This window comes from Ictalurus furcatus, chromosome 1 (genome assembly GCF_023375685.1).
Source record: "Ictalurus furcatus strain D&B chromosome 1, Billie_1.0, whole genome shotgun sequence".
NCBI lineage: Eukaryota > Metazoa > Chordata > Actinopteri > Siluriformes > Ictaluridae > Ictalurus > Ictalurus furcatus.
This window is the reverse complement of record NC_071255.1, coordinates 15,097,407-15,110,581: the sequence shown is the minus strand read 5'-3', so window position 1 is coordinate 15,110,581 and position 13,175 is coordinate 15,097,407. Positions and strand designations below refer to the sequence as shown.

Below are 13,175 nucleotides of genomic sequence, written 5' to 3'. Positions count from 1 at the left end.
TAAATTCATTCCTTTTAACATTCCACCTATTCAGTGTTATACAAGCACAGTCACCCACATCTACTCAAGCGGACATATCTAAAACTATTTATAGAGAATCAGTTCAATTACTTTCTTTTTGAATTACTTTTTTGAAAAACCGATGAAAACATGGTAATACAGAGCTATTTCATGACTTGGCAACTGAAATAGTCATAATGCAGCTTTATTTAGATATGTCCTACAGTTCTTTAACAACCAAGAGGCCAAGGGTAATGCTCAACATGATGCTACCATGCTTCACTGTGGGGGTGGTGTTCTCATGACATTGAGCAATGTTAGATTTTTTGGCTTTGTGCCAAGGCCAAAAATTCAATTTTGCTCTCATCAGACCAGAGAACTATTTTCCACATGTTTTTGACTCTCCAACATGCCTTTTGGCATGAAATTGGATTTCACTCGACTCATCACTCTTCCATAAAGCCCAGTTTTGTGGAGTGTCAGTGGCTATAGAGTGGCTCCTCCAATCTGATGTGGATCTTTCCATCTACTTCAGAGTTACCCTTGGACTCTTGGTTGATTCTCTGATTAATGTCTAGTTCAGTCATGAAGCTGTATCTACACACTGATTGTTTCCCATGATACCGGTGCAGCAGTCTATCAGCCACGCTTCTCTGTCTAAGTAATCCTTTATTATCCCAACTAATTCATTGGCTATGGTCTCTGCTTGTGCTACAAGATTTTGCATCCCACCCCAATGCACCCCCTCCCCCCCCCTCTCCCCCAGCACCACCATATAGATCTGCTATGGGGGGTTCCTCCTACTGTACCCTTTGCAGTAGCAGCATGGTTCTCTACATCTCTATATCTGTGCATGTCTATCCGTGCATGTCTATCCCAGCATAGCAGATCTAGTCCACCAAGACCAAACCAACTTGCACTCCATTCCTATCAATAAAAGTCGTCAATCTCAGAGTTGTCATAACTGAAATGTCCTCCTTACCTGGTCGCTGATTTTGTTGGACAGCCTCCTCTTGGCACAGTTGTGGTTATCTTTTTTTTTTTTTCTTCCAATATTTAAATAATGAATTTATGGTGCTCCATGGGACATTAAAAGTTTGGGATATATCTTTTAATAACCAGTTTTGATATCTCAGTTGATTTGTTGTTTATTTGTTTGTTTATTTGTTTGTTTCTATGGTTTCTTATAAACTCTGAAACCTTTAACCCTTTCACGCATGAACGATGAAATCCTGTTCGAGGATTTTTTTTCTTGGTTTTTTTTTTTTTACTCTTCTTTAGGCATAAAAAAAACTTATTTTACCTTCATTTTACTTTTGCATACATTCTTCAAAACGTTATTGAAGTGTCCAGTGGACTGCATGCGCTCAAATGAAGAATTAGTGTCCACTCTAGTGGCTGTTATACATTTATTCAATTGAAATCCTTGCAATAGCCAGAAAATGTCCACTGTCCACTGTAGGGACCACTATGCATGAGTGGGTTTAATACTTATGCAAGGAGCTGTAATTCTTTCTTTATATATTTAGTTCAGCTTAAAAGGGTTCTCAAAGGTGCAATCTAAATAATATATTGGGTCCTCATTTTTTTTTTTTTTTAAATGGTGGAGATGCAACCTTGTGTGCTAACGAAATAGAAAAGTCTAACAGCTTTTCTCCCAAGTCTCCTTGTCAAGGCACTTCAGTGGGAAATGGAGATCTTCTCTGCCCACATATACAACTCATAGTGTAAAGTATAACACTCTCTCTCCCAGAGGTCGTTGTTAATAATCAGTTAAGATATTCAGACATCTGCTCGGTCTTACAGCAATCTCGGTCCTAAGTGAATTCAGTGTAGACTGCAAGCTGTCCACGGGCTTTTATTGTCCGCAGTGAGAAGCGTGTTAGATGTCGAGGTGTGTGAGCAGGTCACAGTGAAGAGCTCGGTTTCTGCGTCATGACGCATGATGTGCTGAGTGCTGACGCTTTAACACCGCCGCGCGCTGTGTTTCTTACTGGATACCGGATTGAGCTCACCTGCTGCAGTGTCCCAGCACAACAGCATCACACCTTCCTGGACTTTTCCCGTGATTAAAAAAAAAAAACCCAAACAGATTTATTTCAGAAATGGAGCTTTACAGTGGAAAGAGTACTAGGACTCGACTGAGTATTGTTGAGGAAGAAGAAACGTGTTTTTTTTTGTCGTTCTAAAGGACGCGACTCTTTGTAGGTGGAGTCTGCATTACATGAAGTAGGTAGGATCGTTTTATTATTATTATTGAATTGTGAATTGTTTTTATTCTCCATGAATGTTAATCAGTGTCTAATAACCAGGGTATGTTCATATTTATTAGGAAATCAGAAGTATATGTACCTCAGATTTGGACGGATCCTGCTTGATGCTAGAAAAGATATAATTGTTTAATAGCTAGACTGAGGCTGTGTCTATAACAGTATAATAAGGTAAACTACCAATGGATAAAAAAAACAACAACAGATGCCCCTCTGTAGTAGTAGTTCGTCTTTCTTTCCCAATATACATAGGCTATATAGCCTACATTTACTTCCTATATATAACTTTTTTTACATTAACATTTACAGCATTTGGCCAAAGCCCTTATCCAGAGCAGCTTACATTTCTCTCTCTCTCTCTCTCTCTCTCTCTCTCTCTCTCTCTCTGTCTCTCTCTTCTTTTTTTTTTAAACACAGCTGAGCAGTTGAGGGTTAAGGGCCTTGCTCAAGGGCCCAGCAGTGGCAGCTTGGTGGTGTTGATTTGAATTCACAACCTACAGCTGTCCATACAGGGTTTTGATAAACTGTCATTTGTCTCAGCAATAACTATAGCCTATTATCTAAGTTAGAGCTGGTGAGACAGTTTGGACTCTCACAGGCAGGGCTCTTACAGGGCTTTACTGTAAATAGAGCTCATTCCTGTTGAGATTAAGTTCACAGCCATGACTGAAACATTCTTGCTTTAATTAAAAAGCTTTAATTAAAGAGGGAATTTAATGTCGTGTAATTTCAAATGGCAGGTGGGAGGGAAAAGTCATTTGGTGCAGTGGCTCTACCATCGGTCATGCTACGACTGCTGATTAGAAAGTCATTTGTAAGCTGCTATCATTGTATTGGTTCTCACAGTACTTACACTGTAGAGGGTGCACGTAAAATGTATAATTGGCTATACAATGGAATCTCTTAAATAAGCAGTCGGATGTGCATTAACTAATAAGTAAAAACTATTGTATTACAATTATTCATGCGATACTATTGCATTTTGTACCACTGTTGACCCCTGGGCCATGGCTATCTTTAGATTCCTTCTTTCCCAAATGATCTATTTTGTTTTATTGTGTGCTGTGAGCATCCTGACCAATCATGGAGGTTCCAAGTAAGTGTTTCTATAAGAGTTCTGATTTTTCACATCCATGTAGTCAAACAAACCTAAATGATTTTGGTTTCAGGCCATCTTGAACCATGACACATCTCTAACCAAGCAAGACCAATGGCAACATTTTAAAAATATTTCTAGATTCACTGGAATCTCACTGTGTAACAATATAATGCCAATGTAAGATTTACTATTATATCCTTCATATATTCGATGACTGTGGACAAAAATAAATATACAAATATATGTTTCAAATATTAGTTTTTTTATTTACTAGGAATAAATTTACTTCTGGGGCACACAGTGGCTTAGTGGTTAGCACGTTTGCCTCACACCTCCAGGGTCGGGGGTTTGATTCCCGTGGCCCTGTGTGTGCAGACTTTGCATGTTCTCCCCGTGCTGCAGGGGTTTCCTCCCCCAGTCTAAAGACATGCATGGTAGGTTGATTGGCATGTCTAAAATGTCCGTAGAGTATGAATGTGTATGTGATTGTGCCTACGATGGATTGGCACCCTGGTCCAGGGTGTACCCCGCCTTGTGCCCGATGCTTCCTGGGATAGGCTCCAGGTTCCCCGTGACCCTGGAAAGGATAAGTGGTATAGAAGATGGATGGATGGAAATTTACTTCTTTCTTGTTTTTTGTCAATTTAGACCCCCAAATACCGTATATAACCAGTGTTATATAACAACTTGAGGGGGAAATAGTGCTTAGAATTATCTGACTTCTTAGTTACATGTGTAATAAGTCATTGCAAGTCTGTTCTGTGCCATACTATGATATGACAGACCCCTCTTTTTTCTTTCACTCTTAAAATCCCATTGCACATTAATAAGAAATTCCTCAGGCTTAAGGCTGAAAGTCCTCATGAGGACATACTGAGCTTAGTGGGTGTCCAGTCATTATGAATCGGATTAGCAAGTTGACTTGAAATGATTCGTTTTTCAGCATGAAGGTTTAAAAAACACTGAGCTTTTGAAAAGGCAGACTGGGAAGGCTCTATAGACAAGACACTGCTCCTACCTGTACAGTCTTAAAGCCTGGCCTTTCAGTATGTGATCTGAAATGCAGCACACAGGTCAGACTTTGAGTAGGAGAGCACAAAGGAGATGAGGACAGGTTTTGTCACTGCTCCCACTGCTATCAGCCTGTGATCAGCCTGAATGATGGCCTGCCTCAGGTGGGGATCCACTGTAGCGGGTGGGGGGGAGTGGTCAATCTGCCAGTTGCTGAAAATAGATCAATACACTTACACAAGCATCAAACACTATTCAGGCTCACTAAGAGGTATTCTTCTTAACAGGTTCCTTACAAGTGAGCTGACATAAGATTGTCTAATTGAAAAGGGAATAGGTGAGACTGGGCCTTTAAGAAGCACCAGGACAGAGTAGAGCTAATTAAAATGTCTTCATTTGTGTGGATGAGCTCCTGTAGTACAGCAGTTAACTTCATTAACCTCAAGTAATATGTAATACATTTGAACTACTTATTGCTTAAGTTAATTTAACTTAATTAAATTACTTTAAACACCATTTATATAACAACCAGAGAGCCCAGTCGCACTACATTTACATAAGTGCACTGCTGCTGAATCTACAGTGTGTGTAGTAATATTTTTATTTCTGTATCTTCTTTACAGTGATAGCTGCAAAGAACGGACATTTTTCTGCAATTGGTTTTCCTGCACTATCACTGCACTACAGTGTTGATGCATGCCAGACATACTGCCCTTAAGTAATATTTATTATATGTAGTTTAGGTTTTAATTATAATTCCATTTTGGCTGACCTTTAAAATGCACTGAGAGGTCAAACCAGTGCACTATTGTTTAAAGCATTTCTATAAATAAGATGGATTGATTTGCTGTCTATTTTCTGATTGATTAAATCAATGTCTCAAAGAAGATTATGTATTCTACAATGTGAATGAACCTCTGTAATCGTTTAGAGACCCAGTACTGCAGTAAAATAAAGTTCAGTATTATCTGTTCAATTACACAATGTTCTTTCTAAGTAAATTTGTCAAGTTACAGTACATGTCCGAGTAGTGTGGATTTGGAGGCCATTGATCCTTTCATTTTTATTTTTTAAATTTATTTTTGCAGCTTTGTGTACATGCAGAAATAGATTGAAGGTAATGAATTCAGCAGAGTGATTTTCAACAAGGACATATGCAAGCAGTTCCATGATCTTTCCAGATCATTTGACAGTATTTGGGCATCATACTTTCAAGACAACATCAACCAAAATGTTTCAGCTCTCTTGTAGATTTCAGTAGTGCATATTTCAGTAGTCCTGGTGGAGATCCATTGCCACACGTATTATATACTGAGTGAGAATGCGAGTTCTTTACTCCCATTTTGCAGCAAATCTCTGCATCAAACGACAGGATCACTTACATGTAATAAATTCTTCTAGCATTACTATTTGAGCATCTGGTGTTCTCTGTGCACTTCAGGCTTGTTAGCAATACAGTAAAGACCGAATTCAGGCAATTGAAGGCAATACGCTCTATCACTGTCCAACTACAGCTTAGCTAGTGCTAAATGTATTCACGCTGACATTTTTACACCCTTATACACACATAAGCAAATATGTATTGAATAGAAACATTTTATTTTCCAGAGGTATGGACAATGTAAAAGTGCAATATCAAGATATATACACATGAGTTTTAAAGGTACACCGCATTCTCATTCACATGTGGTGCTATACATGCTGTTGAAGCGACCACCCCATTGTATACAGAAAGAAACTGATACTTCAATTGCCCTTTAGAGGTGCATCTAAAAATAGCTTTACAGTTGCCAAATAATTTACTCATTACTCATTTTCTCTGGAGCTGTGAGTCTCATCTGCTTTCAGTGGCAAATTTGATTCATGTCTGCGCTTTCTGCTGTGCTGCTGGGAATATTAAAGCAGTTAGATGAGAGGGTTAGGGGTTCCTAGATTTTTAATGAAGCAGTATTTTCTTTGTCTGGTTAGAATGAAAAATTAAAAACTAAAGCAATGTATATTTGGAGAAAAGCACATTTGATTTGTGATAATGACTAAAAAAATTAAGCATTAAATACCTTAAAAAAAAACCTTTCTGCTGTGAATATTTTTCTTATACAAACATGGCGATTCTCCAGACATGCCTTAAATACATTCTGTCATGTTTTTGAAGGCATTCCCAGAGGATTGTGTTGAAAATGTTTTTTAATCCAGCTCTTACTGGGGCTGCCATTTCCCTACTGACAGTGTGAGTGAAAAATTTCGAAGAAAGATAAATGGCCTCAAACCAAATCAAACTTTATGGGCGGTCTATATTATCTAATAAATTGCTGTCTTTTTTGGCACAGCTTAATAAAGTAGCAGTAATGGTTCAGAATTATGCTGTTTTCAGTTAGCAACCACATTCCCCATGTACTGCACATGCTGATAGCGTAGTTTAAGTGTTTGTTTACAATTATGTCTTGTGGAGTTAAGGCCAATTAAAGCTTGGATAGGCTACAGTATCTCACAAAAGTGAGTACACCCCTCACATTTTTGTAAATATTTGATTATATCTTTTCATGTGACAACACTGAATAAATGACACTTTGCTACAATGTAAAGTAGTGAGTGTACAGCTTGTGTAACAGTGTAAATTTGCTGTCCCCTCAAAATAACTCAACACACAGCCAATAATGTCTAAACCGCTGGCAACAAAAGTGAGTACACCCCTAAGTGAAAATGTCCAAATTGGGCCCAAAGTGTCAATATTTTGTGTGGCCACCATTATTTTCCAGTACTGCCTTAACCCTCTTGGGCATGGAGTTCTCCAGAGCTTCACAGGTTGCCACTGGAGTCCTCTTCCACTCCTCCATGACGACATCACGGAGCTGGTGGATGTTAGACACCTTGTGCTCCTCCACCTTCCGTTTGAGGATGCCCCACAGATGCTCAATAGGGTTTAGGCCTGGAGACATGCTTGGCCAGTCCATCACCTTCAGCTTCTTTAGCAAGGCAGTGGTCGTCTTGGAGGTGTGTTTGGGATCGTTATCATGCTGGAATACTGCATACTGATCATGCACTGCTTCAGTATGTCACAGTACATGTTGTCATTCATGGTTCCCTCAATGAACTGTAGCTCCCCAGTGCTGGCAGCACTCATGCAGCCCCAGACCATGACACTCTCACCACCATGCTTAACTGTAGGCAAGACACACTTGTCTTTGTACTCCTCACCTGGTTGCCGCCACACACGCTCGACACCATCTGAAACAAATAAGTTTATCTTGGTCTCATCAGACCACAGGACATGGTTCCAGTAATCCATGTCCTTAGTCTGCTTGTCTTCAGCAAACTGTTTGCGGGCTTTCTTGTGCATCATCTTTAGAAGAGGCTTCCTTCTGGGACGACAACCATGCAGACCAATTTGATGCAGTGTTCGGCATATGGTCTGAGCACTGACAGGCTGACCCCCCACCCCTTCAACCTCTGCAGCAATGCTGGCAGCACTCATACGTCTGTTTCCCAAAGACAACCTCTGGATATGACGCTGAGCACGTGCACTCAACTTCTTTGGTCGACCATGGCGAGGCCTGTTCTGAGTGGAACCTGTCCTGTTAAACCGCTGTATGGTCTTGGCCACCGTGCTGCAGCTCAGTGTCAGGGTCTTGGCAATCTTATTATAGCCTAGGCCATCTTTATGTAGAGCAACAATTCTTTTTTTCAGATCCTCAGAGAGTTCTTTGCCATGAGGTGCCATGTTGAACTTCCAGTGACCAGTATGAGGGAGTGTGAGAGCGATGACACCAAATTTAACACACCTGCTCCCCATTCACACCTGAGACCTTGTAACATAACAAGTCATATGACACCAGTCAGGGAAAATGGCTAATTGGGCCCAATTTGGACATTTTCACTTAGGGGTGTACTCACTTTTGTTGCCAGCGGTTTGACATTAATGTCTGTGTGTTGAGTTATTTTGAGGGGACAGCAAATTTACACTGTTACACAAGCTGTACACTCACTACTTTACATTGTAGCAAAGTGTCATTTCTTCAGTGTTGTCACATGAAAAGATATAATCAAATATTTACAAAAATGTGAGGGGTGTACTCGCTTTTGTGAGATACTGTATGTAGTGAAGAAAATACTAGGTAAAACTAGCAAACTAGCTAGTGAATGTCAAGGTCACCTGACTTTTGACATTTAAACCTCTGTCTCATCTGCTCCAGTGATGTCATTAAGTTCTGGAGGTGAGCATTGGTGTGAATCTGTTGGTGCAAACACACTGGAATGACAACATCGCAGCCTTCAGACCTCTTTCACTGCAAAAAATGGCATCTTAGCAAGTGATAATATCTTGAATGTTGTCAAATCTATCTAGTATTTCCTATGATAAGATTACCATAAACCAAATATAAGATTATAAAACCTATTTCTAGACTTTTTTGTACTAATCTTAATCTTGAAATATTCTTGTTCTATTGGCAGATGAGATGAGAAAAAGGATTTTTTCTAGAAAGAAGCAAAATGATTTGCTAATAGAATAAGAAAATGGAAAGCTTAAAATGAGTAAACAATGTCTCAAAATAGGTTTAATAAACTTGTATTTGTTTTATTGTAATCTTTTAATAGAAAATACTAGATACATTTGACTATATTCAATATATTTTCACTTGCTAAGATGTCAGCTCTTGCAGTGTTCAAACCAGTTTTCTTTTCTGTACAAAATATAGAACAATGTAATGACCTGCTGTTTTTCTTTAGAGGTTGTGGATTCTGGATAACTGGATGCCGAGGAACAACTCTCTCTTTTCGCCCTCAGAGCTGGACATCTCTCTGCAGAATGTCTCAAACTCTTCTCTCTCCCCCCCGCTGGCTGATTGGGAAGCTCCCACATTCACACGGGCGGCACAGTTCCGAGTTGGTGCCACACTGGTGCTCTTCCTGTTTGCTGCAGTCAGTAACCTGGCACTTCTCATCAGCGTGTGCCACGGACGGGGACGACGCCTGGCCTCCCACCTGCGGCCCCTCATTACGAGCCTGGCTGCCGCAGATCTTATGATGACGTTCATCATGATGCCACTGGACATGGTGTGGAATGTGACGGTGCAGTGGCATGGTGGTGATGGTCTTTGCAAGTTGCTTAGCTTCCTTAAGTTGTTTGCCATGCAGGCCTCTGCATTTATCCTGGTGGTGATCAGTCTGGACCGACAGCATGCCATCCTGAACCCTCTCGACACCATTAATGCACATCGGCGCAACAAGAGAATGCTAGTGTTTGCATGGAGCCTCAGCTTGCTCCTCGCCTCCCCACAGGTGGGCTACAGCACCTCCCACATAAAAAAAAAAGAAGGTGAAACTATGTAGTGCTATTTTCCTCATAGATGCACAAGCATGCACTGTGCACTATGTTAATAGTGTAATTTTTCTTGGTTCTTTGACCCAAAGTCACTGCTCAAATGGCCCATTAAGGCCTCTGTGATATTGGATTAATTGCAGATATTGAGTAGTTTAATTAGTTAAAGTGAATATTTTGCTAATTCACTCATTCAAACAGTTTACCTAATTGATAAAGATAAACGGTTATCTAAATTGGGGAAATAAGGAAGAGGGTGAATCCATATTTGATGACAACTTCCAGTGAATTTTTATGTGGTCTTTCATTAATGTGGTATGAAGTAAACCCAATCTGAATACTGCTGCTTCCATAGAGTTCAGGACAACCATTATTTAACAGATCAAAGAACTGTGTACAGTAGAGACCTATGAAGCTTCTTTTATAAACTAATGTACTGAAGACCTCGAACAATTGCCTTGAATAAGTAGCTCATCCTCCCACATGCATAAGTACATATCTATTTTTACATATGCTGTGTCTTACATAGTGAGTTAGAATCTGCTGTGGGTGACATTTCCACCCTAACATTATGTTGCTTACTGAATGTATTATGGCATATTTTCACCACCAAGTTGAAGAGGATGAGATTCAATCCACCTGCAAGCCCTCTGACAGATCCTTTCCAGACTGACACACACATTGAGCTCATTGCTGTACGCCCTGTGCAATTTGTATATATCAGGTATAAACTGAAGCCATGAATAAGGCTTTTTCAGCCATAATTGCTTTGGCTTTTTTCTGCCCAAAACATTGGCTCAGAGGGTCATGTGGGGGTCATGGTATGAAAAATGCAGTAGTAATTAAGAGGGCTCAAAGCACACATATTACTGAGGCATGCCACAAACCTTGCACAACATTAAATGTAACTATAAACAGGTTTATAGGAATACATCTTTACTCATCTTATATGATAAAAATCGCCAACAACTTTTTATTTATTAAAGAACAACACATCATAATTAAAAAAAATAAATCTGTTTAAAGTTACACTAAATGTTGTGCAAGGTCCAAGTAAGTTCCTACTATCTCTTTTGCTATAACAGCTATAAACAGGTGAACTACTGAAGATTATGAAGAATAAATGGACAGCACTGTGGTATAAAGGCTAATAATAGTATGCTTATCATCAGTGTGAATTTTGGCATTTATATGACATCAAACGTCTGTGTACCCAAAGCACAATATGAAAAGAAATGCAAAATACTTGACAGTATATCCATGATCAACACGGAGAGATCCATGATCTCCACCCGATAAAGTACACTTTATATACAAAGCAGGAAATAAATGGACTGAATAAAAATGCAGGCTTCTATGCATCATCACAGTGGTGTGTGTGTCAAGATATGTTGTGTCCAGATTAAAATATGCCATGGGATAATAACATATGAAAGCATTTTAAATGACATCTATATTGGTTGGTTTGGTGGATTGTTGAAAAATGTGACATTTTTCTATACTGAACCTCAAAAGTTTGCCTCTTCTTCAGTTATTTATCTTCAGAGCAGTCAAAGCTGAAAAAGTGGATTTCACTCAATGTGTGACACACGGGAGTTTCCACGAGCGATGGCAGGAGACGGTCTACAACATGTTCCACTTTGTCACGCTCTACGTTATCCCACTGCTAGTCATGAGCTGCTGTTACACCCGCATCCTTGTCGAGATCAGCAGACAGGAGCACAAAAATAAAGGTAACTGCAGTAATTTTATACTGAACTAACTACCTCAGACAGCAGCAACCATTAATTTCTTTTTCACCATCCTGGGTATCCAGTCAGCTCTTTGTAGGTAGTAGATTTATTGGTAACTTAGCATTCTGCTAATGTAGCTCAATGCAAGGCTTGGTGGAGTGAACTTAGTGATAGTACAGCTCAGTGCAACAATTCTTTGTTCTGCACATGCTTGCACAATCCTCAGAGTTTTGCATCCATTTTTAAATCAGTAGCACACTGTGTCAACGGCTATCCACAGACCAGTCAGTCTACTCTACATTTACCATGTTAAACTAAATATATGATAAATGGAATAAAACCTAATGTATGTATGTATCTGTCGTTCTCAAGCATTTTGAAATTGCATAAATCGAGGGATAAAGCTAATCTCTCTGATGCAGATAAAGACAAATGCTGCGTCCCAATTCGCGTACTATCCGTCCTAAATAGTACCGGAGATTAGAATTACATACTACAAATTGCAGTATGTTGAAATTAGCATCCCAAAGGTACCTGGATGGTTTAATATTTCCAGTAGATATTCTGGTGTGGATCCGTGGACACTTTTTCAGCTAATATTGCCCTCCTTGTGCGAGGGAGGAGGAGATTTCAACCTGCAAACATGGCAGACGAGTGTAACTCGCATTTTAGAACTGAAATATGGGAAAATAAATCAAGGGAAATTAAATGATATAGTATAAAGGAATAATGAATGAAGAAAAGCTGAAATGTTACGATGAGTTTGTTTACAGTGACTGTGTTCATAACTAGGCAGCAGTGTTCTCTTCCGTTACATGATGTGTCAGTATGTTCCATGCACTTGCATACTCTTTTGCGACACACACTTAAACCTGCTGAAGGAGCAGTTATTGTCACATAGTTAAGCCTGCATCTAGGACTGTAAAGTAGGCACATTAATATTGCATAATGCAGTGCATTTTTCCAGATCAGAGGCCATCATGATTTAACTTTATAAGAGAAGTCCTATGTGACTCTAGCATCTATTAATATTTAATACAATTTAATCCAATTTTAATGCAGAATTCAAGTTATTCCCATTCTAGGTTCCATATAAAGTATTTCAGCTGATGCAATCTGCTTCCTCTGTGCAGCGGGGGAGTCATGTCTCCGGCGCAGCCGAACAGATATGATCCCTAAAGCAAGAATGAAGACGCTGAAGATGACCATAATCATCGTCCTGTCATTCATAGTCTGTTGGACTCCATATTACCTGTTGGGGATTTGGTACTGGTTCCAGCCAGAGATGCTGAAGGTCACTCCAGAGTATGTCCACCACGTGCTCTTTGTCTTTGGTAACCTGAATACCTGCTGTGACCCAGTAATCTACGGCCTGTACACTCCCTCTTTCCGTGCTGACCTTGCACGTTGCTGGGGCTGCCGATCAACCAGCGACTCTCCTCGCTCTCTGGAACGACTCTCCACTCGACAGGGGCATCACAGCGCAGAGCAGGAGTCCGATCCTGCCAGTGTGAAAGGGACTGAGAGGTAATGTGTGTGTGCATATATATATATATATATATATATATATATATATATATATATATATATATATACACACCCGCAAGCAGACATGCATACCTTGAAATATATAAGAAAGTTCACCGAGGGTGGATTACAAGGGAAGCAATGTTTTTATTTAGAAATGTAATGTAATGTAAAACTCTATAATGTCAGAACATAAATACTGTTGTTGGATGAATTAC

At 39.7% G+C, this 13,175-nt stretch overlaps 1 protein-coding gene across 1 annotated transcript; it reads left to right on the top strand.

The window, feature by feature from the left end:
• The first annotated feature begins 9,129 nt into the window (after positions 1-9,129).
• LOC128620774 (gonadotropin-releasing hormone II receptor-like) lies at positions 9,130-12,961 on the top strand. The gene is made up of 3 exons (XM_053646447.1): positions 9,130-9,657; positions 11,229-11,430; positions 12,564-12,961. The coding sequence occupies exons 1-3, from the start codon at positions 9,130-9,132 to the stop codon at positions 12,959-12,961; spliced, it is 1,128 nt and encodes a 375-aa protein (XP_053502422.1).
• Positions 12,962-13,175: the final 214 nt, after the last annotated feature.